The sequence below is a fragment of the Molothrus ater genome, chromosome 6 (genome assembly GCF_012460135.2).
Source record: "Molothrus ater isolate BHLD 08-10-18 breed brown headed cowbird chromosome 6, BPBGC_Mater_1.1, whole genome shotgun sequence".
Taxonomy (NCBI): Eukaryota; Metazoa; Chordata; class Aves; order Passeriformes; family Icteridae; genus Molothrus; species Molothrus ater.
In genome coordinates, this window is record NC_050483.2 from 40,114,515 (window position 1) to 40,136,400 (window position 21,886).

The 21,886-nt window shown below is 44.6% G+C and overlaps 1 protein-coding gene across 1 annotated transcript in view; it reads left to right on the forward strand.

Moving 5' to 3' along the window:
• Positions 1 to 21,886, forward strand: part of IFT43 (intraflagellar transport 43) — a 46,670-nt gene that overhangs the window by 16,797 nt on the left and 7,987 nt on the right. Inside the window, exons 3-5 of the mRNA XM_036384832.2 lie at positions 499 to 566; positions 12,950 to 12,982; positions 13,482 to 13,528. Of these exons, the coding sequence (XP_036240725.1) occupies positions 499 to 566; positions 12,950 to 12,982; positions 13,482 to 13,528 (148 nt within the window). The remainder of the gene's footprint in view (positions 1 to 498; positions 567 to 12,949; positions 12,983 to 13,481; positions 13,529 to 21,886) is intronic.

The following is a 21,886-nucleotide window of genomic DNA, read 5'->3' on the forward strand; positions in this document are numbered from 1 at the left end:
TATGGATCACTGTGTCTGAACTTGGCATCTATCATCCTATTCTAAGCAGTGGACAAAAGCAGACTCTTTAGGAATGATTCCTCATCTAAAACAAGATGTCTAAAACATGCTGTCTTGTACCCTAGGAAAGGCATAATGTGATACCTCCCACTGCTATGTGGACAACAGTGATGAACAAGTTCCCAATGAACCCTATTTTGCCAGGAGAGCACACTCTCTGTGGATCAGTCAGCTACTGTATTGTGTGCCCTCAAAATGTCAAAGGCACATAAACCTGAAACTTGACAAGATACTGATTAGGGTGATGCATCTTTTGTTTACAGACAAGCTTAAAAACCTGTCCTGTAGTTTATGTCTTCCTTTTATTTTATGATTAAAGAGCATTTTAAACACTACCTCTCCATTATTTGGTAAAGTGTTACATTAGTGTGTGTGGACCTGGTGTCTCAATTGTCTTGACCAGAGCTGTCTGTAACGTGTCTGTTCTCTTTATTAAAGGTTCCACCACCTAAGCCCCCACGCCGGCAAGGAGGCTGGGCGGATGATCCTGTGCAGGCATCTACCAAGTGAGTCCTCACCTCTTTCCTTATTAAGAGGGATTTAGATGTGGAATAAAGGAACATCACTAGTTGGACCTTCCTGTCACAGACATTGGAACAATTTTCCTGGGTCTTTCAGATGGTCTTTCTTTCCAAAATCAATGTAACTTGTTCAAGCCATTTGAAGTATTGCTTTTGCTTGGTTCCATTGGCTAATTGACTTGGCGAGGTTTAGAACAGTGTACATGTCCTGTTTGCCAGAGGCAGCATATTCCTTACCTGGTACAGTGCCTGGAAGGAGTCAAGAGCATAATAAGCATGCTAAATGCAGGAGCTGGGATGGGTTCTGTCCTTTCCAGGAGAGTGACACATGACAGCACCACACTGACAAGAGTGCAATGAATACATCAGGATTTAGTGATCAGCCTCGACAGTAAAGGTGAAATTTGTCAATGTTTATGTGTGTATGGGGTTATGGTATAATGGAGATGGATGGAGATGGTCAGCAAGAAGAGATGGGAGGAAAAAGTATACAAATTGTAGAATGTGTGTTGAGAAGCCCAATGCTTACATGAAGGACACATAAGACAAAGTATCTGGACATGGTATTAGAATAGGTATGAAAACTAGAGGACAGTTCAGACTGGGAGGAGATTATTTGCTTTCAAATAGTTGTGGTTTTCCAAGCTTAGAAGTTATGCTGGTGTTGTATTTCATATTCAGAGAGCTGAAGAGCTGAGCTGGGGAGTGATGTGAGATTGCTTGTGTACTTAAAGGCCCATAGTAAAAGTCTATGTCTTAATATATACTTTGGAGGCACTCTGAGTTATGAAAAGTTATGTATTTTCTTGTCTGAAACTGAGAATGGATGAGGACATCCAGAAACCTGTTATACAGTCAGTATTTTTTGGGAGGGGAGAAAGGTGGTCTGTATTCTGGGGTAGCCTTTCCAAAAAACAGTACTTTTCTGGGAAAATTATCACTCCATCTGTCTTTGAAAAATAAATAGTCTGGAAATCTGGAGACTAGAATAAAGCAAGGGAATAAAGATCTCAGCCTGAACTCCTGTTGCTCTCCAGTTTAACCCTGATAATGGTTATTTTCATAGGCTGGCTGCACCTAGAAGTTGCCATTGCAAAGATGTATCCACCTCAGGGTATTAAAAAAGTGCCATCAAAGATCCTGGATCTTTGTAGGACCAAGCAGAAGCTTTATGGAAATGTGACAGCAGACAAAAATGTTCAATTTCATTGTTTAGTTAAGTAAGTTATGTAATTGTTGGTTAGGTGAGGGACTGGGTTGGAGGTAATACATATGCAATATATCTGTGCCTAATGTGCCCTGAAGGACAGTGAACAGGTTCCTAATGTAACAGTACTGTGCCACGTGCTATTTTACCATGTTTTCCATTGTTTGACGTTACCCTATAGATTTGCAGCAGTAGCTGTAGGTGGTACTCCCCCAGCATCTCCAGCTGTGTGGGTTACAAGACATTGTAGGTATCTGGAGTAAAGGCTTCTGTGACACTGGATGTGGGTCAGCTGGAGAAGCAGAACAGGACACAGGGTTGCAGACCTTTCTTTCTCTGAGAATCTGCACACTGGGATGTGAGACCAAGATGTGTCCCTTACTCAATTGTGCATGTGAAATGTCATATCTGACAGTGTTCATTTGTAAAAAGGGTTTTTATTGAGTAAATTTTATGAAGAAGTTTGTTCTGACTGTCTCCATTCATATGAGGTACAAGGGTTTTGTCCAACTGATTCCCCTGTCTTTCCTATCCTGTATATTATCCCCAAGCTGATCTCTCCTCTTCTCTCCCTTAAAAAAGTCTGAGCTGCTGGCCTGTAGGGCTTGCTTTTTGACATATCCCAGGGTAAAGCCTTCATGTGAAAAGTCTGAGTCATCGGCTGATGTCATACCAATGTTGCTGTAGCTTTGTTGTTTCTGTTTTCTCAGGCTCTATCTCCCCACAGCTTTTCTACCAATTTGACTCAGTTTGGAAGCCCATCAAGTTAACTTGCTCCAAGTTCACTAGTGTAGATGTAGTTAGAATAACATGCTTCTGTTGTTATATCTGATTTAGGTTTAAGCCCTTTTTTGACAGTGTAACTGAACCCACACTTGGGAATCGTTCTGGTAGAAGTAATTTGATTTTCAGAACTGACAATGCTAAAATCTGATTTTTTTTTTCTTTCACTTAGAAAGGAAGGATGAGCAGAGTGGCTACAGTTAGATTTTCTGTGTTGTGTAAATATATTGTGGGTCAGATGGAATACTGTGGCCACTTGTGCAATGATCTTGTAGCTATTTATGTTATTCTTTTTCTCCATTTGAAGTCTTAGCTTTTAGCTCTCTTTCTGACAGATTCAGTCAGTTATGACTGTATACGTGTTGCTTTTCCTGCAGGGATGCTTTTCTGCTATATTTCTAGTTCAGAGTCTTATCAGTATGAAACAATCACTTGAAATTGTTCTTTTTATTTCCATTTGGCACATGTTAGAGTAGAATTTAGTTTGTAACCTGTTTTTCTACCTTTGTGCTCTCTTTTAGTCCCTTACCTACCCAGCTCATGTCACGCTTATGTAGACTTGTAAATATTTTCACCATCTTGCTGATTATTTCCATCAGACTGCTGCTCTCCCAGACTGTTGCAAGATAGGAAGAGGAGGAGGATTCTTAAAGTTTTCCCACCTAAATTATTTTTTAAATTAATTGGCACAGATGTTGTGTGAGATACAGTATTTTATCATGAGTTCCCATAGCATTTGCAAGTGTCAGATTTTTAAATTGCTGAGAAGTATCAAAATGATCTATTTTACTCATGTTTTCAAATGCCAAATGTGGGAAGATTACTTTGCACTCCCAGTACTCTTATAGAACAGTTGTCATTGCTATGAGACCCATTTTGTAAATCTGGGTAATGATGAGGACCACTGATAAGTGTCTGAGCAAACCCCCAGGTCCTTTGCAAACAGCAACTAAATGGTTCAAAGTAGTGTCAGAAAATTAATTCTTCCATACTACCAGGGCCATCTGTACCTGAATCTGCTGTATCTAGTTAAATCTGTACTGAGAAGAATCATTCTCTCTGAGAAGAGGTGCTCTCATTGCTGCCCCAGCAATATTCTAGCCCCAGTATTAGCAGAAAGGGGACCAGACAGGAACCTGGGCAGCCACTTGGGGCCTAGTAAACTGCTGAGATAAATAACAGTAATTACAGCTGGGTTTTCCTACAGAAACAGCTCTCCAGCCACTGGATGGAGCCCAAGTGCCATTCTGAAAGCTGTGCTGATGTCCCTAATGACATCAGTGCTGACACTTGTGACAAGCAAAGCAAGCTCTAATGTCAGGTTATCTCATGCATCAAAAGGAAGAAACACAAAGTGCCTGCCAGTGGGGGAAGGAAAAGGGAACTCAGTTTTGCATGCTGGTGAGGATTTGATAAAGGAGGGGCGCTTCCATGATTCATTTAATTCCAACTTCTTTTGAAAAGATCTTGTCTCTCTGACTTTCCTCATAGAATTTCTCTTTAGCAGTACTGTAATTTCTTTGTTTCTCGGGTCTCTTTCAATTTACTCGGGTGCTTGATCCCTTTGGTCTTGCAATGAGCCCCCTAAAATTCCTACGGCTCTGCGGGCAGCAGCTAGGGCTGTTAAGGAAATAAACACAGCTTGTTTCAGGTAGCCCTGCAAGCAAACACAAGTGCTGCTTTCAGTAGGAAGTCCCTTCCAGTGCCTGCACATGTACCTCATTTCTTCTACGTGGATGATGGTGGTTTAGCAACAGGTGCTTCAGCTACAAGTGAAATTTCCCCTTTCTGACTGATAGGCCACACAGAGTTGGAATAATCAAGGCTTGTTTAGGAAAATGACCGTGCTGAAGTATTTTGGAACAGAAGTGGTACAGTGTCCAGCAATGCATTTGTCAAGAAGGTGAATTTTAAGTGCATGTAGGAAGGAAGAGGATGCAGTTGGGGTGACCTTTAGAGGAGGGTAACCCAGCCCCTCTAATAGCATGGATATCATTTAAGGCTCTGAATGGTGGGCAGTGGTGAGATTGCACCCTGGAGCTGGAGGAAAGTTATTTAAGAGATTAAGGGGTTTTATGATTCAAGGTCTCTAGAGATAAGTAAAGTTAAAAACCTCCTGTTTCAAGAATATGGGCTTAAACTATCCTGTATTCTCTCTATAAGAAATGACCCCTGAGAGTGCCTGGTTTTAGAACCTCTAGCAATCCCTGTCGTGCAGATGGGAGTAGTAAAGTGCTCATGAATTTCTTGGTCTGAGACAGTGGGGGAAAGATGTGTCATTGCTTCTGTTCTCTACTCCCAGTCCAGCAGTGTTGTGGTGAGTCTCAGTCTGGACTTCTCTGTGACAGTGCCACGTTAGGAGCAGAGCCAGACTCCTGGCTGCATGGGAGATGTCAGCCTTGCTCTGCAGCTTGCAGCCATCTGTGGATGTCCTCAGTGAAGTGAGGAGTATAGGCAGAGAGGATCAAGGCTGCCAAGTGAGGGGGCACAACTTAGAAGGAGAAGAAAGAAAAGGAAGTCTGATTAAGTTTTGTCTTGAAGTGTCTGTTTTTGGGTTTGTCCCTGCATTGATCTGCAAGGGAATGAGGCAAGTAATGGCCCCTTGGGGACCTTCAGGACTTTCCTCTCAATGTCAGCCGTCATTTTCAATCACCCTCTCCCTCCCAGCCATTAATTTTGGCCCAGGATCATGGGGACTTGTCCATCTATCACTCCTAATTGACACTAAATGATCTGTCAGTTTATTGATGAACGGCAGGAGTGGAATTGTCACAATATATTTTACTTTCTAACAACTCCTCCTGACAATTTTACCTTGTCCATCTCACTCTCCTCACATAAATCTCCATTGGCCTCTCATTCCTTCTCTTGGGCTGATCTGGTGCCAGCCACCTCCATGCCATCGGCACGCATCAAGGACATCAAGATGGCGGTAAGCTGCACTGTGCAGGCCCAGGGGTGGGTTTTTTCCTCTCTCTCCCTGCCCCCTCCTCTTTTTTTTTTTTTTTTTTTTTAAATAGGCTGGATGTTCCAGGAATGCTAACAAGCTCCCGTCCTCTTGTCCCTTCATGTCATTGCTGGGGTGAACTCTCCTTGGTGTTTCTGTTTAGACTCAGTAAAGATAACTGGCAGAAAAAGAAAAGTCCCTAAAAGACAGAAGAGTCACCTGAGAATCTCTCAGTGCCCTGGCTGTCACAGGGGATTTTTATTCCTTTTAAACCTGCTTAGTGTGACTTGCAAGAATTTCCTGCAAGGGGAAAGTGTTAGACTTATGTCCATTTATGTCTTTGCAGTGCTCAGAGGAGCATGGAAAAAGAGTTTTGCATCTCCTTTTTCCTTTTTTTCTCCCTTTTTTTCTTTTCAAGTTTTTTTTTTTTTTTTTACCATTTTATCTTTTTTTCTTTTTTCTCTCTCTTATTTTTAACCTAGATTTCTGTTTAATTTTTCCCCATTAGTGATGTTTTCTTTTTTCTGGAAAGGTACTGGGGAATGGAAGGTCTAGTAGGATTGCAGACTCTTGCTCCCCTAGAAATGAAACTTGCACGACAAAAACAGAACAAAAGTGTGACATTTTTGGTAATGGTCCATGTAAGCTGCTGAAGTGGCAGAGTATTCTCAGGGTGAAGTGTCTCTGACTTTTTTATTATTGAGGACAAAGCACCTTCCTTCCTTATTTCTCTTATCTGAGAAATTTTCCAGCAAATTTAGGGGATGCTATTATTGCTGTTCCAAATATTTCTATTTTAAAATAGCAAAACCTTCTTGAAGAACACATGCAACTTCCAACCCTTTTGTATCTGTCATGGCCAAGGCTAAAAGCTTGTCTGGCCATTTTAGGTCACTTGTATGTTGGCTGTGAAGTCTAGATTAATGCAGTTTACCTGTTGAAAGGGACCTGAGATTGACTTGATGTATTTGCTTGGCCCTATTTCCCCCTCTCCCAGCCCCCTTCTCCATAAAACCCCTCTACTATTCTCAAGTTCTTAATCCAAGTTCTTAAAATATCTTCATCCAGAAGCTGTTGCTCTCAGATGACAGAACAAGATACCATTCAGTAATAAACACCTAATTCTTTCTACTGTTTTTCATATAAATGTTTTCACTGAGGCCAGTCATAAGTGAAAGGTCTTTGAACCTCATAATCATGGGTTTGTTCTCTATTGTGAGATTTGGAAAAAACCCAAACAACCTTAAATACATTTTCTGTCTCCTTTAGCAGTCAGTTCTTTCCTATAACCATGAGGATCCAGAAGTGTGCTTTTTTTCCTTTAAAAGGAAGCTAAAATGCTCCTGTAACCTCAAGAGTAATTTTTTGTGCGAGTTGGTCTTTATGCTTACTGGAGGCCAAGAACACGATCACTTGGATAGGAGCCCCTGTTCTCAGGGACCAAAGATATGTGGTGAATACCTCTAGAAACTGCAGCACTGCTTTCTGTTTTCCCACACAGCAGGAATTTGTATTGAGTGTTGTTGTTTTTTCTGTTGCTCAGTGGGAGCTCTGAACAGCTCTGCTGGTCAGTTCTCTACCAGAGAGCGAGAGGGGGAACCCTGGGAACATCTGCTTCAGGGATGATGCAGTCAGTGGGCTGAGGTTCAGGGATCCTCAGGAGCACTCTCTGGCAGCTTGTTCTTCTGTGCCAGTTCCTAAAGTCCTGCTTGCCAGAGCTTTCCTCCTTGGTTGTTTCTGTTAAGTAAGCTCACATATTAGGACATGAGGAGAAACAAAAACATTTCAGCTGGAGTTTAGGTGCCTCACAAGTCCATTTCAGCTGGAGCTGACTAGCAGCAGTGTTGGATCCCATCTCACAGAGCATGCCTGCTCATTGCTGCAACCATGCTCTTCCAGAGCCATGCTCTGGGACAGCGTGTTCAGCATGCACTCTGACCAGCACAGGCAGCTTGGGAGGGGCCAGGAGGTGGATGGTAGGGCCATGACAGCTTTAAAACATGTGTGTCCGCCCAAAACCCCGTTATAGTGATACAGATAGCTGTGCGTTCCAGGGCTAGGAGGTGGAGGGCTGTGAGGTGACATCCTATGATGAAAATAAAGGCTCATAAGCATGCTGAAATCAATGGCAAAACTTGCCTCGATTGTAGGAGATGTGAAGATTAAACTCCTTAATTTTGTAAAGGAAAACCTGGCTTTTCCAGGCTGCCACAGGCCAGGAAGAGAGGGTGGAAACTTAAAACAACAGACCAGAGCTCCAGAGAAGGTGCAGTGGAATAGCTGAGAAGGTACCTTGTGGTGCTTTCCAGCACGGGTAGCAGTTCTAATTTACAGACAGCCTTGGTGAACGTGTCTTTTCCTGTGCCACAGCAAACAAGCATTGACTGAGACCCACCCTTGGAGAGCAGGGAGAACTATCAGCACTTGTGTGTCGTACTGGATGTTTAACTTAGTTGTGCCTTAGGCTATTGAACAAGCTGCAACTCCTAGCTCACCACCCACTCACTATGGTGATGGACACTTAAGGAACATTTGAGCAAGAAAATATAACGTCTTTTTAAAATATTTTTTCCCTCCTCCCTCAGGCCTAGACCTGAATTAGCGTCTTTGCCCGAGAGGCAAATGGCTTCATGCCTCCCTGTGGGCTGAGCCCAGCCTTCGGTGTTCAGGTGGGCCATGGTTTTGGACGGAAGGCAGAACGCCGGCTGCTGCCTTGCTTCCAGGGCACCCAGCCTGTCTCTGCCCACCCTTTGATTGCCCTACTGTCTCCAAACAAAATGCATCTCTGAACATCACAACCTTCTCCTTCCCCCCCCCCCCCCCCCCATTTCATTCTTTTAGCAAGAGGGATGTTTGGAGCGGCTTTCTGGTTCCACGTGATTCGTAGCAGTGGTTGAGGCATGCCAGGAAACAGGCCGGCACACACACGCAGATGAGTTTCTCCCCGCTGCCCTGTAAGATGGGAGCAGCCCTCGGTGCGCGCTGCCGGCGGGGCCCGAGCCAGCCGCGCTGCGTTGCAGGCCGGCCCGGGCTCGCAGCGCCGCGCTTGCCCGGCAGGGGGCGGCCGCGGCCCGGCGATGCTGCGGCTGTGGCGGCGGCGCGGGCAGCGCGGCCCGGAGCGGCCCCGGCGGAGCGGGGCGGGCACAGCGGCCAGGCCGGCCGGGACAGGCTGCCCGCGCTCCCAGCCCTTTCTCCTCCTCCGCTGCGCCGTAGTGGGCGTTCTCGTCCCGCCGCCTCCGAATGCGTTTTAGCAAGCTGCGGCAATTCCTTCCCTTCTCCTTAGCTGTGCTGCCCGCCCTCACACCTCCCCGGGCCGCATGAGAGAACCTCCGCTCCTGCACGGAGAACTCCTCGGAGCCTGGCTGTGGCGCGGTGCAGGACGCAAGTGTGTCTGGAGCTCTCATGAGCTGTGGACATTAAAAGATTTCAAGGACGTTGTTCTCCATTCATCCCAGTTATGTCCTCTGCTAAAATAGGTTAACGGTGTCTAATTAACCACTGCACATTGTTATGCGGCATAAAGATAGCATCCTGACTGTTCTCTGAGCCCAGCCACTTTATCTCCATTTAGATCTCCGTGGTAGTCCATTAAATGAGAAAGAAACAGTTTTAACAGAGATGATGTCTACATTGGAACTGCCTTTCACCCTTTAGCACAGAAACTGCAGGCAGCTCCGCTGTACATCAGGGCATTGTGTGGCAGCAAGGTCTCAGGTTTAGGCTTAACCCGTTCTCATTGATGTGGACGAAGGATTCCTCCTGGGCAGAACTGAGCAAAGACAACACTCAAGAGAGAGATCAGATCTACATCCTCTGCCGCAGGGCAGAGCTAGGAGACAAATAGGTATTCTGTACTGGGAGTGACATAACATGGGGTTACACAAGGACTGTCAGGGTCTTTCACCCAGATTCACAGCTATTCAATACCCTGAAATAGAGAGGGGATAAACAGCTGTCCAAAGCCAGAGGGAATATTCTGGGATTATGATTATGTTTAGGAGTGCTGATGGCCTCTCAGGGAAAGGGAGTTTAAAGGGAACTGTCCAGCGGGTGGAGTGAGTTCATGTTCTTTGCCCCTCCAGATGTAACGGATTTGAGAACATAAGTGAAAAAACCAGATGTATCCCTGTCTCACAAAAATGGGAAGTGGCTGGTGTATAATACAGCAGATTGAATGTATTTCTGAGCACTGCTCCTGGGATGGTATTGCTTTGTTTATCTTTACTTGAGTGACTGTATCTGTAGTTCACATTCAGTTGCTCATTTTGTAGGTCCTTGTTGCTGCCCTCCCTGGGCTGTGCCTGCTGCTGCAGCAGACAAAGCAGGGCAGTGCACTTCATGTTGCTGAGAACATGAAAAAAGGGTAGGAAAGCTGTGTATGCTGGCTTGTCAGGTTCATTCCATGTCTGCTTTCACTCACCACTAGAAAGCTCATGAGATGAATGGAGAGGGTGCTGTTTACCTAGACCTGATATTCCTGAAGGAGGAAATGTTGGTCTCAAGGTGTAGCAATTAGCATTGGTAAGATGAGACTATTCTTAGGAAAGGGTACTCCACAATCCTTAAAGCAATGTGATAACATCATTAAGAAAGCCTGTACGCTGCCCATAGTACTTGGGGAGCAAAGAGACAAGCAATTGATTGGTTTTGCAGGAATACTATCTCTAGGCAGCCCTCAGCTAAGTTTATGGAATGGACAGAATTGAAGGTGGGGCACCTTTTGAAGATCTAGTAATGATTTCTCTTGCTGCCTTGGAGGTTTTTAACCTTAGGACATAGGACAGAGTTTGTCTTTCCTCTCAGAGTCACTTTGTTATGTAGATTTAGGTACTGCAGTTATGCCAAAAAAGCAAAAGACTAGTTAAACCAAAATGTTTTGTGATTTTTCCCCCAATCTGAAATAAGAACTCAAAAAGTAATTTGGCACCAAACAAAATGAAAGGGAGACTTATTAAAAAAATAGAGGAAATAGCAGGTTGCGTGATATCTTCTTTGCTCGATCATTAGGGCCACGGAGAGCGTAAAACATACAATTCCTTCCTGTGCTACAGAAGCTTCATACTATATTTTTGGGATAGTTTCTACATGTGAGTTCATGGGCTGACTTGAAATGCTAGTGTCATCAAATAATGCTGTCCCAAATCATATCTTACCAAACATACGCAGTACAGGCGACTGGAAGCAGATTTATCTCTCCTAAACAGAAAAGCAGTAGTTTCTAGCTCCTGCTCCAGTGCTGTTAGTATATAAATGCTCTGTATAAATGGCTGTACTGTCAGCATGACAGACTTGCCTCACCCAATGCCACCATTGGCACTGGTGGCACAGGGACTAAGGTGTTCTCCTGGGGCTGCTGACCATGGGGCTGTAACTTGCCCTGGGAAGTGGAAGGAATGGTCTTGTTTGATGCGAGAGTTCTAACACCTGGGCTCTGGTATCAAAGGGGCCAGTACTATTCCCCCCCTCCCTGCTGATGAGTTTGTTCCCCAGATTACTGTTTTCCAATATATAATGCAGCTGTTTCATAATGAGGTATTTGCTTTTTGTCCTAAGTCCTTTCCTAACAACACAGAAAAGTTGAGAAAGCCTAAGTCTCGCAACATAAGCAAAGCAGTCTCTGCCTCTAAGATTAACACGACTGCCTTCCCTGTGGGCCACCTGCATATCAGTCATGACAGGGAGCTTAGGAAGAAGAAACAGAAATTGCTTACAGGGATAGTACTAGTGACCTTTTCTCCTGGGAAGTATGAACATGTGGAGTGTTTCATTCCTGCCTGGAGACAGGAGCAACGATGTAAGGAGTGTGAGTACTGAGGAAGAGAGAGTTACTTGGGGTTGGACAATCATCAAGAGTAATGGGATCATGCCAAGAAGATGGTAAATTGAACCCGCAGGAAATCATCTGTGCATGGCTGTGCAATGCCATCATTTGGCATGTTTCAGCATGGAAAAGGCAAGGCTATATGGAAACCAGTTCAGTGAAGGCATCAAGGAGGAATAAAATAGAAGAAATCTTACATCATCTTTATCTTCTCAGAGACTAAACGCCACTGGGTGCTGGTGGAGGGCTCTCTGAAGCCATCTATTTCTTTCTCCATAGTATCAGGAGGTTCACAAAAAGGCTTTGTACTACCACTGGGAGAAGGATGGAGCTGGACAGTTCATCCTCACTGGAAGAGCTCTTTCCCCAATTATGTTGCATTTTTGCCTTTGAACAGAGGGTGCAGATATAGCTGAAAGCCCAGGTGCAGATGTCACCACACAGCTGCAGTTCTGATCATAGCAGTTGATATTACTGGGCTCAAATCACTGATTCAGACTGCAAGCTCCAGAGAAAGCAGTAGAGATCAAGGGCTTTCTTCTCCTTATACCTTTTCTCTGTATAGCTAGACATCCTCTCTGCCCTACTCCTTGCTCTTAGAAGAGTAGATTATTCACAGAAGAGCTAGATGAGGACTGTGACTTGCTAGAACAGAAAGCAGAGGAGGAGAGGCCTCTGCCATGTCATGAAGTGCTTTGAAAAGAGCAATGCAAGGCAGTGAAGCAACTTCTCTTACATCTTGGTGCATCCTGGGACAATGCATATGATAGGGGAGAGCCCCATGTGTTCTTTGTCATGGCACCCTGACTTAGGGGACGGGAGAATATTTATTCCCAACACATAGACATGAAACTTCACTCTGTAAAATGGCCAAAGCAATCAGTGAGTGATGGAGTATCTGCTAAAAAGAAACCTGGCATTTAATTAACTTTTCAAAGTGCTGGTTCAGCAATCTCCATGTTTTACATTTTGAATATTGAACAAGCGTCCCTAATCGGGACTGAATTACTTCTGGGCTCGCTGGGGTGGAGAGCAAGGGAGCTGCCATTTGCCAGTCCCTCCCCGCCATGTTATTGTTATGAACTCCTGTTAACTCAGCCTGATCAACCCTGTTTTTTTGCCACAACTGCATGTCTGACCTGAGCTTGGCCAGCTCAAGTGGGACTCCTAACTTGAAAGGCAACCAGAAAGTCTATGCTCAGCCATGGGGAGGAGGAAACTGTTGATCTCTCAGGAGTAGGTAGACAAAGTATAGCACCTTCTTCACTCCTTAATGTGCCAACCTCTCTACCCAGGTATGGCCAGCTTTACCTGCAGCTGATGGCAAAGGGGATAAAAAAGTATCTGAGAAACTAAAGAACCAGGGAGTATGGTTCTTGCCATATCTGGGCATAGGTGTCTTTTGGGCCCCAAGTGGTTTTGTTTCAGTCTGTTGCACTCAGGGACTTTCTGATACACTGGCTTCATAGTCACTCAGAACTCTTTAAGGTGTGATGTGTTGTATCAGACCTGATGCAGGAACTGTTTGCACAATAACAGTCATATGGGGGAAGGTGAAGTTTTTCATTTTTTCTAGCCTTTTCTAAACATAAGCCATCCTTGTCTTGCAGGTCAGGAAGAAAGCATGCAGAAGAAGTAGAAGAGTAAGTTCCCATTGTTGCTGAGACTTCTTCCACAACTTTTACATCTGATCTGATCATCTAACCAGTACACCAAGATCTGAAAGTTGGGAAGGATGCAGAGCCTGTCAGGAATTGATATCATGTGTCCTAGAATGGGGCAGTGCTGGTCATTCTATAGTTCCCTGGGTATGGAGTAGATGATGGCTCTGTCACTCCCATAAAACAGAAAGAAGGAAAATGAGAAAGCCACTGCTTTCCTCCCAGACCCACCCCAGGCCCTACTGTCTTCAGCCTAGGGGTTTGTCTTAGGTACGTCTTGCTTAAGCTGAGACTTCTGCTGAGCCCAGCATTGAAGGGTATAGAAGATCAGTCTTCCATGCAGGCTAAGCATACTTGGAAACTCTCTCTTTGACAGCATACTAGGAAACTCTTCTCCTTTGAAGTTTGTGGGGAGGAAGGGGGCACAAGAAGATGTTTTTCTGGGCTTGCAATTGAAATTCTTTCTTGTGCTTTGCTGCAGCTATCGTCTCAGACAGCAGAGCCTGGAGGCATCAGATGATGGAGGAGGTAAGGTACTTGACCACAAGAAGTGCCTTCATGCATGTCTAGGGGCTCGCCAGTAAAGTGAGCAGAGGCGTCTTGTAAGAAATTGCAAGGAAATTAACCACTCTGGGGGTAAACAAATGTAAGAGCTGCTTAGGTCTCCCCAGATGAATGAGGGAGAAAGGGTAAAGGAGATGGAGAGGGAGGATGAGGAAGTGAACTTGTAGTCTAACTCTGGCTCTTCATGAACACAATTATAGAGGACCTTGGAAAGCAGGAAAGTGGCAAGGATGCACTTTTCTCTGTAATTACCTCCATGGAGAATAGTGGAGTGGGCAAAATGAGAGGTAAAAGCACAATAAAGGGCTAAGAATGGAGAAAGAGGTCCCTGCTCTCCTCTGGTTTAGGTGGTAGTAGGCTCTGCTAGAAGCATCTGTTATCTTTTGTAGCAATATCCATGTTGCCTGGGGTTTCTGTCATGATGGAATTCTTAATTTCAAAAATCTGCTTGCCCTAATCCAAGATCATAAATCATAAACTAAGCATAAACAATGGTGGGTAATCCCATTTCATCCCTTTACAGGCTGCTATGAAATCTATTGGACTCCTAACTTAGCACTAGTTTTCTTTATAGTGTATATTACCTGCTCTTCTAGGACTGGATGAGTCAAGAGAAATCTCAGGAAAAATCTACAGGATTAATTTCAAGACAAGCACTAGACAACTGTGGGGAGCACAGAAATTCATTAAAGCCTCTAGGAGGTACCTCAGTTTTCAAGGGCTAAGAATTTTATACAGTGTATAAAAAGCTGCATCTGTAAAATACCACCAAGTGTCAGAAGAATTATCTGGAGTCACAAAGGATCAGATATCAGTATCGTTAATGAGATTAAAGGAAGACTTATTTGGGTCTTCCAGTCAGTTTAAGCATTGCAACATGTGACTGCCAGAAGTGGCACCTTTATAGCATTGGCATCTTCAGAACAGACTAAATTTTCCCCCTGGGGAGTTCCTTGGACTTCTTAAATTTCAGCGTATGTCACTGAGGCTGGTAGTCTGTTCTGAACAGCTCTGTTTGCATACGTGCTGTCCTTTTTGTTGAACCTTGGTCATGCACTTGGAGGATGACTATCTTTGCTAACCAGGCATAAAAATGCTTGCCACATGTTTGTTTGCAGCATGTGACTTTCAGCACTCCAAGACCTTGGGTAATAAATATAGAATAGAATTGATGCAGAGTGTGGTATGAGGACATGTTGAATCCTAACAGACTTCACTTTTTTATCTGTGTCTAACCTGTGGTTAGCAGCTGAATTTGGATTGTTTGCAAACTGGCAGTTGGCTTTGGATTAAATGTATGCATTACAAGAAAGATAGAGTATGGTTCCTACCCAGGTAGCTTCTGGTACAAATACACTGGGTTGTGGATCTACTTTGTACATAGAAAAATCTCTAAATGGATGGTGCATTGCATTGTTGTGTTCCTATTTTGACAGGGAGATTAGGCAAACTGCTCTGGGAGAGGAATTTTCCATGTGGGCTCAGCAATTGGAGTGAAGAAAAGTGACATATAAACAAACTCCAGAACATGAATAAAATTACTTTTTGGAATAAGCAGAGAGATACAAATAACTGCCTAGTGTAGAAGGCAGGGAGTAGCATGCAGTGGCTCTGGCTGTGCAGTAAATTAAGCTGTTCCAACCTCACCTTTGCATAGAACTGCACTTGAGTTTGTGTCCTTAACTGGAACAGTAAAGCTCAGATTCTAAACAAACAAAAATCAAGACATTGGTGTATGGATCCCCAAGGATGGGTCACGGTTATTTTGTGCTGCATAATGTCTTAGCTTGTACAGCTTAATATGAACAGGCGCGGTTGCGTAATGATTGCTGCTGTCAAGCAATACATTTGGATCGCCTTCCTTTAACCTATTAAAAAGCTGAGCTGTACCATTCCATTAACATTGTTTGTCCCCCATCCAACCTTTTCATTAGAAGAATGAAGGACAAAACTATATGCCCTTAAAAAGGTGTTCTTGTGAATTTGAAATGTGCTCAGTTGTGATCGTTTATACATCACTAACAGCCAAGGGCTCTGAGTTTGGTGTCCATTTGAGAATGTGTTAAAAAAGTACAGGGGCTGTAGAGAACCAGTTTGGCAGGTGGAAGGTGGAGGGAAGTTTGTACAGCCAAGTGGAGACTTCTGGGCTTGACAGGCCTTGTAGTTTCAGAAATAAAAGTAGAATTCTTTCACTGCTCCTGGCCTGTGTATGAAATAGCATCTGATTCCTTATCTCAGGGAGTGGGAGTTAGGGGGAGAAGGATGGACACTTCTCAGGCTGTGTAGAGTGAGTGAAAGCATATGGGAGGTGGTAAGTGGGTGGACCAGACAGGGACACGCATGAAATGATCTGCAGTTTCAGCCATTCATTATGGTTGCACAGGGAAACCCAGAAGGTGGAAGACAGTTGTGAAAAAGTGCAGTGTCTCTCCAAAAGTAGCTCTGGATTATCTAGTTGATAGCTAGGTTGATTTCCTACAGCAGCCACTGCACTCTTAGTGCCAACCCTCCTGAGCACATGCTGGTACTCATGAGAACTCGGGCACAGCAAATGGATAATGCCTCTGTTTGTGGGTGTGTGCCCACTGGACCTTGTCATGGGGGACCAGGTCCTCTGCATGGTGAGAAACCTGCTTTAGCAGGATTTAATGCATCACACTTGAGGAATAATAAACCTTCACAAGCAACACAAAAGTGTTTAATTCCTAAAGGACAGGCCTAGTTAAGTCACTTTTGGCCAGGGGCAATTGGGGGCTTAATGCTTTGTATGTAGCAATCTGTGCAATCTGAGAGAGAGGAGTTTGAGGGTAATTGCTCAATTTTCTGTCCATGTCAACAGGGAAAATGAGCAGCAGTGACTGAGCTCTGTATGGCAGGGAAACTGCTTGAGATGGGAGATGTGAGACCCTCTGTGGAATTTAAAAGGTGCTATCTGCAGCACACTGCTTCCTTTTCTGTAGCAGCTAAGAGCTTCTGCCACGTGCAGACTATCCTTTGTCATGAGGTGGGAGGGAAGATGGGACAACCAAGCTAAAGTTGAAGGGCTTTATCCTCCCTTTGCTCCTTTTCTCCAGCAGGGCATAGAGGGCTTTACTCTGTTCATGTGTGTCTTTCTGGCACAGAGCTAGATAGGGCTGTTTCCTGTCAGGGAGAGAAATGCTAACATTCCTCCCCCACCTCAGCAATCTGATTTGTCCTTTGGTTAGAAGTTTCTTTGTTTTTCCTTTCTTGTCCACCAGTTCGGCACTGCTGTGTTGTATTCCCTCTGATGTCTTTCTCCTTACTACTTTGCCCTTGGATTTTTTCTCCTCAGCACTTTATGGGAACTTATTAGCTAAGGTTGTTATTCCTCTCCCAGGTATTCCCACACAGACTATTGCCCCACCATCAGAAGTCCCTGTCTGCTTTCTCTCTGTTACTCTTGGGATGCATAGCTCCTAGAAAATGGCTTTTCTTGGAAGACTGGGATGTGATGTGTGATTTTCTGTCTGCAGGAACAACAGCTTGTTATTTTAAAGCAGATAGTGTGTGTGAATGAGACAGCTGATTGAAATGAAAGCCTGACTATGCTACACAGACAACTGGAACCTGACCTGCAGGTGAGGAAAGCTGCCAGGAGACAGTCACTAGATCTGTGCCCTCAAGGCAAAACCCTTTCCTGCCTGCTGAGAAGCCTCCTCAAGGAAGCAGAGCTGATGATTAGACCTTTCTATGCAATGTCAAACCTCTAGAAGGACTTACCTTTCTGGCATGTGCCAGCAGCTCCTTTGCATTTGAACAGGATGAGAGTCCAGACTTTGAATAACAGAGGGGAAGTGGGCAGATGCCATGGTCCCCAATCCTTCTGGGTAGTGATATCTGTCAGGTGGGAGATCTGGAATTCACAGCCATAGAATATCCAACACTTCTTGAGCTGCATGCAAATATACACCAATGATGATATTGCTTCAAAGAGCTGAGAATAGTGCACAATGAGGGTTATTGTTGGCTCTGTCATTCCTGATCAGTTTTGCCAGTTGCTTCCCTGGTGAGCTGCTGTTTCTACAGAGCACACCCAGTGCTGGTGGATTCCAGAGGCCATGAGCTGCACGGACAGCTGCAGTGGCTGAGCATGAGGGTAACAGAGGGCAGAATCTGCAGGAACAGTCAGGGATATGGCAAGCCTTCATAGGCTCAGAAGGCAGTGTTGGAATGATTTGGGGAGAGCTAAATGGATAAAAAGTTCTGAGCGTCAGTGAAATGGAGACAGAGTTAAAGATATGCTGTTTTGGAAGTGGAATGATGGGCTGAATAGGTTTTGGGGCAGACGGTGTCAGTGGTTATTGGGTCTCTGTGACTCTGCATTTTGACTTCACGTATGGCTCTGTCAGCACACCAGAGCTCTCCCCTTTGCTAGCTCCCCCACCCAATGCACTACTCTGAGTCTCCGTGCAAGGTCACTGAAGGGCAGACTCGGCCCAGCCTGATGGTTTCCACTGAGCTGTTGGTCCAGGCCAGTTTGAACTCCTCCAATAATTGCTGGCATAGTGATCTAGAGCCTGTGGTGCTGGAGGAAAGCTCTCTCTTGAGAGCCACAGTGGACAGAGGAGAGCAGAGAGTATGTCCTGAGAGACTGTCTGAGGTTCTGTTTGAAGCAGCAGACCACTTGCCAAGGGTCAGTGGGCTCCTTAATTACAAGGAGCACACACAGCTTGTTGAGAGCTGAAAATGACAGTCTGGGGAAGCATCTTCTGTTGCTAAATTCTGTGATATGGTGGATACACAATCATATTGGGTCTGTGATTGGTGAGTCCATAAATGTATTTGACGGACTAGGTTTACCTAAAATACCCTTTAAGAAAAAGCTCTTGAAAGATGATTACAGAATTGAGACACCATCATTTAAAACTGCCTGAGGCAAACTCCTTTGAAAATTGCAGCAGTGGAGGGACAGAGAGAGAACTGCGTAGCCCTTGATTGTAGTGTCGTTCCCTCAGGACCCGTCCCCCCTCCTCCTCAGTTTCTCATCTGATATGAGAGAAAGCAGCAGTAAGATTCCTCATCTGTCTTATGAAAATCCGATTCTGAGTGGCTCTGATCAAACCCAGCTGGCTGTCAGCAGTGGTGGCCTTGTGTGGAGGGAGGGAGGCTTCTGAGGAATCGCTGGATGTGGAGGTGTCATGGGTGCTGCCGATCAAAGAGGCATTTTTTAATAAATATATATAAGAAAAATAAAAAACCTAAGAATTTAGCATAAAAGAAATGTAGTTTGTCTTGTTTTTCCAGTGTAACATGAAGAGGATGAAATAGAATCAGGCATGCCTGCTCCTGAACATACTTCCACAGGAGCATCCTGAGAAGCTGCTCTCCCTGCCCCACTAATGCTCTAATGCAAAGTCCCTTATCTCCAGCGTTGTTGAAGAGGGTTTTGTGTTTCTGAGTTCACTAGACCCTCTCAGGACACCTCATACCTTCTCATCTGATGCCCCACTACCTTCTGAGTATGTTTTAGCAGGGGAATCGTGCAAAGGAACAGGGAACAGCCTTTGAAAAGAGGAAAACACATGTTACTGGGAAGGAGGGCAGGCGTAGTGCTCTGTCAGGGGGCTGCTGGTAAGACTAGGAGCTGTGTTACCACACTAAATGCTGATAACCTCAGGAGCATGGTGGACTCCAAGTCCTGGGCCTGGCCTCCAGTCTCTCCTGTCTTCTGCTGCTGCTGAAGAAACCTAAGCATTAAGAGATTCCTCACCTTTAAAGCTGTCAGGGTCTGCCTCTACTTCTTGCATAAGTACAAGCCATGCTCTACTGCTTGTGAAGCCCTGCACTGAGCCCAGCGACTCATCTGACAGGGCTGTTCTGTGCTTCTCACACTTCAAATGACTGAAACTGGGCAGAACCTTTGTGTCAGCAGCAGAAATGCCTGATGCCTGTCCCCTGCAATATGAACACACCACACTGTTGAGGCAAGTAGAATGTCACCCCCCAGGCAGTCATGCATCTAGCTGAGATGCAATATTATGCAAAGCAAATGTATAACCTTTTAACACAAGGCTGTAGGGTCAGTACTGAATCTGCTGTATGACCTTCCCTGCATCCTGTGACTCCTCTGGCACCTGCACGCAGGGTGACTTTTCCCATCAGCTTGGCCAGGTTGTGCTGTTACCATCCTCTTCTCAGAAGGAGGCTTTGGGACATGGGACTCTCAGGTTATCTTCTGCTTATCTCAGCTTTTGAGACAGTGCCCTGGTAGCTGTGGTACTATCTGCTTTTCACTCTACTGTTTTCATCTCCCTGCTGGTTGATCAGGCAGGTATGCTGCTCCATGTTGGCCCACTAGTAGGGCAATTTCAGTCAGGGAAAGACATCCCTATGAAATTAATGTCCCAGCATCCAAAGAAGCATTCTTCATTCTCTCCATTTGCTTGCTGCTCTCCTGAGAAAGCTTCCAAGAGACTTCAAGCTTGTTTGTGTGTTCAGCAGAAGCTGTGTCCCTTGTTCTTTATGTTTTTTTGATGATTTTTTTTTGCCTGTTGCTTTCCACTTTTTACTTTTTTTTTCTTTTTAATTCTCCATTTTCCACTTAGAAAAATTATTTATTGCATTGAGATGCACTAATTAAAGCCATTTTCTGGTATTTGGTTACTGAAGTGTTTGATGTCTCTCTGACAAGACCATGAAATGCACAGTGTGTCCACAGGGACAGAATTTGCTGAACACGGTGCTTTGTAAATGAGGGGACACAGTGTCGCAGCAGCTCATGAATATGAAACGCCCATGATGCTACCTCAGTGGACTTGGGAACACAGATGAATCCTGTCATGTGCTAAATGAGACCAATTTCTTTCACTTAACTTCATCTTCAATCAGACCTTCCATTTGCCTGTTTAAAATTCCCCAAACGTGATGCAGAAGGTAACAGCATTCAGTAAAAGTTTTGCAGCAGCAGAGATATTGTAATTATTTCAGTTTTACATTTTATGAGCAAGCTACGTAAAATAGTTTCATTTTTATAACTGCTTGGTGGTAGGAGACTGCCCGCTCCAGAAGCCACTGCCCTCTTTGTGTTCTCTGGATATGGTGGTGTGTGCGTGGGGAGGGCAGCACAGTACCCACCACAAGAGTGTCCATTCTGAATGGCCTTTGAAACACTGACCCAGCTGGGGAAGTGGATCAGACTGTGTGAGATGGAGTCTTTGTTACTGGGTGCCAGGGTGGGGGCTGAGGGTACTCTTAGAGCAGCTTAGGGAGTAAGCAGCACACTCTGACTAACTGCAGCCTGAACTGGAGCATGGTTTCTAGATGCAGCTTTGCCAGTAATTTATTGCCTGACCTGGAAGAGGTTCTGTCTGTCCCTATTTATGTGCCATCTTGTATCTAGCAGACAACTTAGTTCTTTGGGACAAGAACAAGATCTTACTGGGAGTTTACAGCATTTTAAGAGACCCAGCCTGCAGGTGTTGCTACTAAACCAAAAATCAGCCCTACTTGGGAGGGGAGGTGCAATTTACCAACTTTCAGGAGCAGCTGGGTATTGGATTGGTACAGATTCTCCCATCTCCTGCTTGTTGCTTTCTGTGGTTGTCTTCTTTGCCTGTCAGTAAGTTATTTGCTAAGAGGTAAAAAAGGTCATGTTTAGTACATGTACTTTAATATGAACACATAAAGCCCTCCTTTCTGTATTACTTGAAAAGCCGCTGTTCCTTGCTTGTTGTTTGACTGTCTGCATGTAGCATGGGTTGCCTTCACTCCTTCTCCACCTTCTCCTCCTCCCACTCACACACTTCTGTCTTATGCCATTGGTGCCTTGCCATAACTTAAGTCATGAAGCTCTTTTTGGGTAAGAGCTAGCTAAGTTCAGCTGTTCAAATAAAATATTATTCTTAATTATATTCTGGGACTTAGATGTTCTGGGACGATCAGTTTTGTGCAGTGACTTAACTCCCCAGTTAGCCAACATTTGGTACTGGTATCTCCTGCCCCACCATAACTTCCATATGAGTAAGCTCATTTTGATTTCATTCTTTGTTCACTTGTTCATAACAATCTGGGAGGTGGAGGAGAGTTTGCATTTGTCATCTAGCATGTGGTGCTCCCTCATCTTTGCACAAGCCATTTGTTCACGTCATTGTTTACTACATTGAGCTGCTATCTGTGAAGGTGTGTCCTTTTTTGTAGTAATTTCTGAGGTTTGCCTACATGGGCATGAGACCCTGGCCAGTAAAGTATGTGTCAAAGTTCTGCACCAGAAGCACAGGTTTATGGCAAATTATCTGAAACCCCCGCACTGAACAGGAGAGGAAAAATGTGAGTCACAGAGCAAAGCACACAGAATGGGGGTTT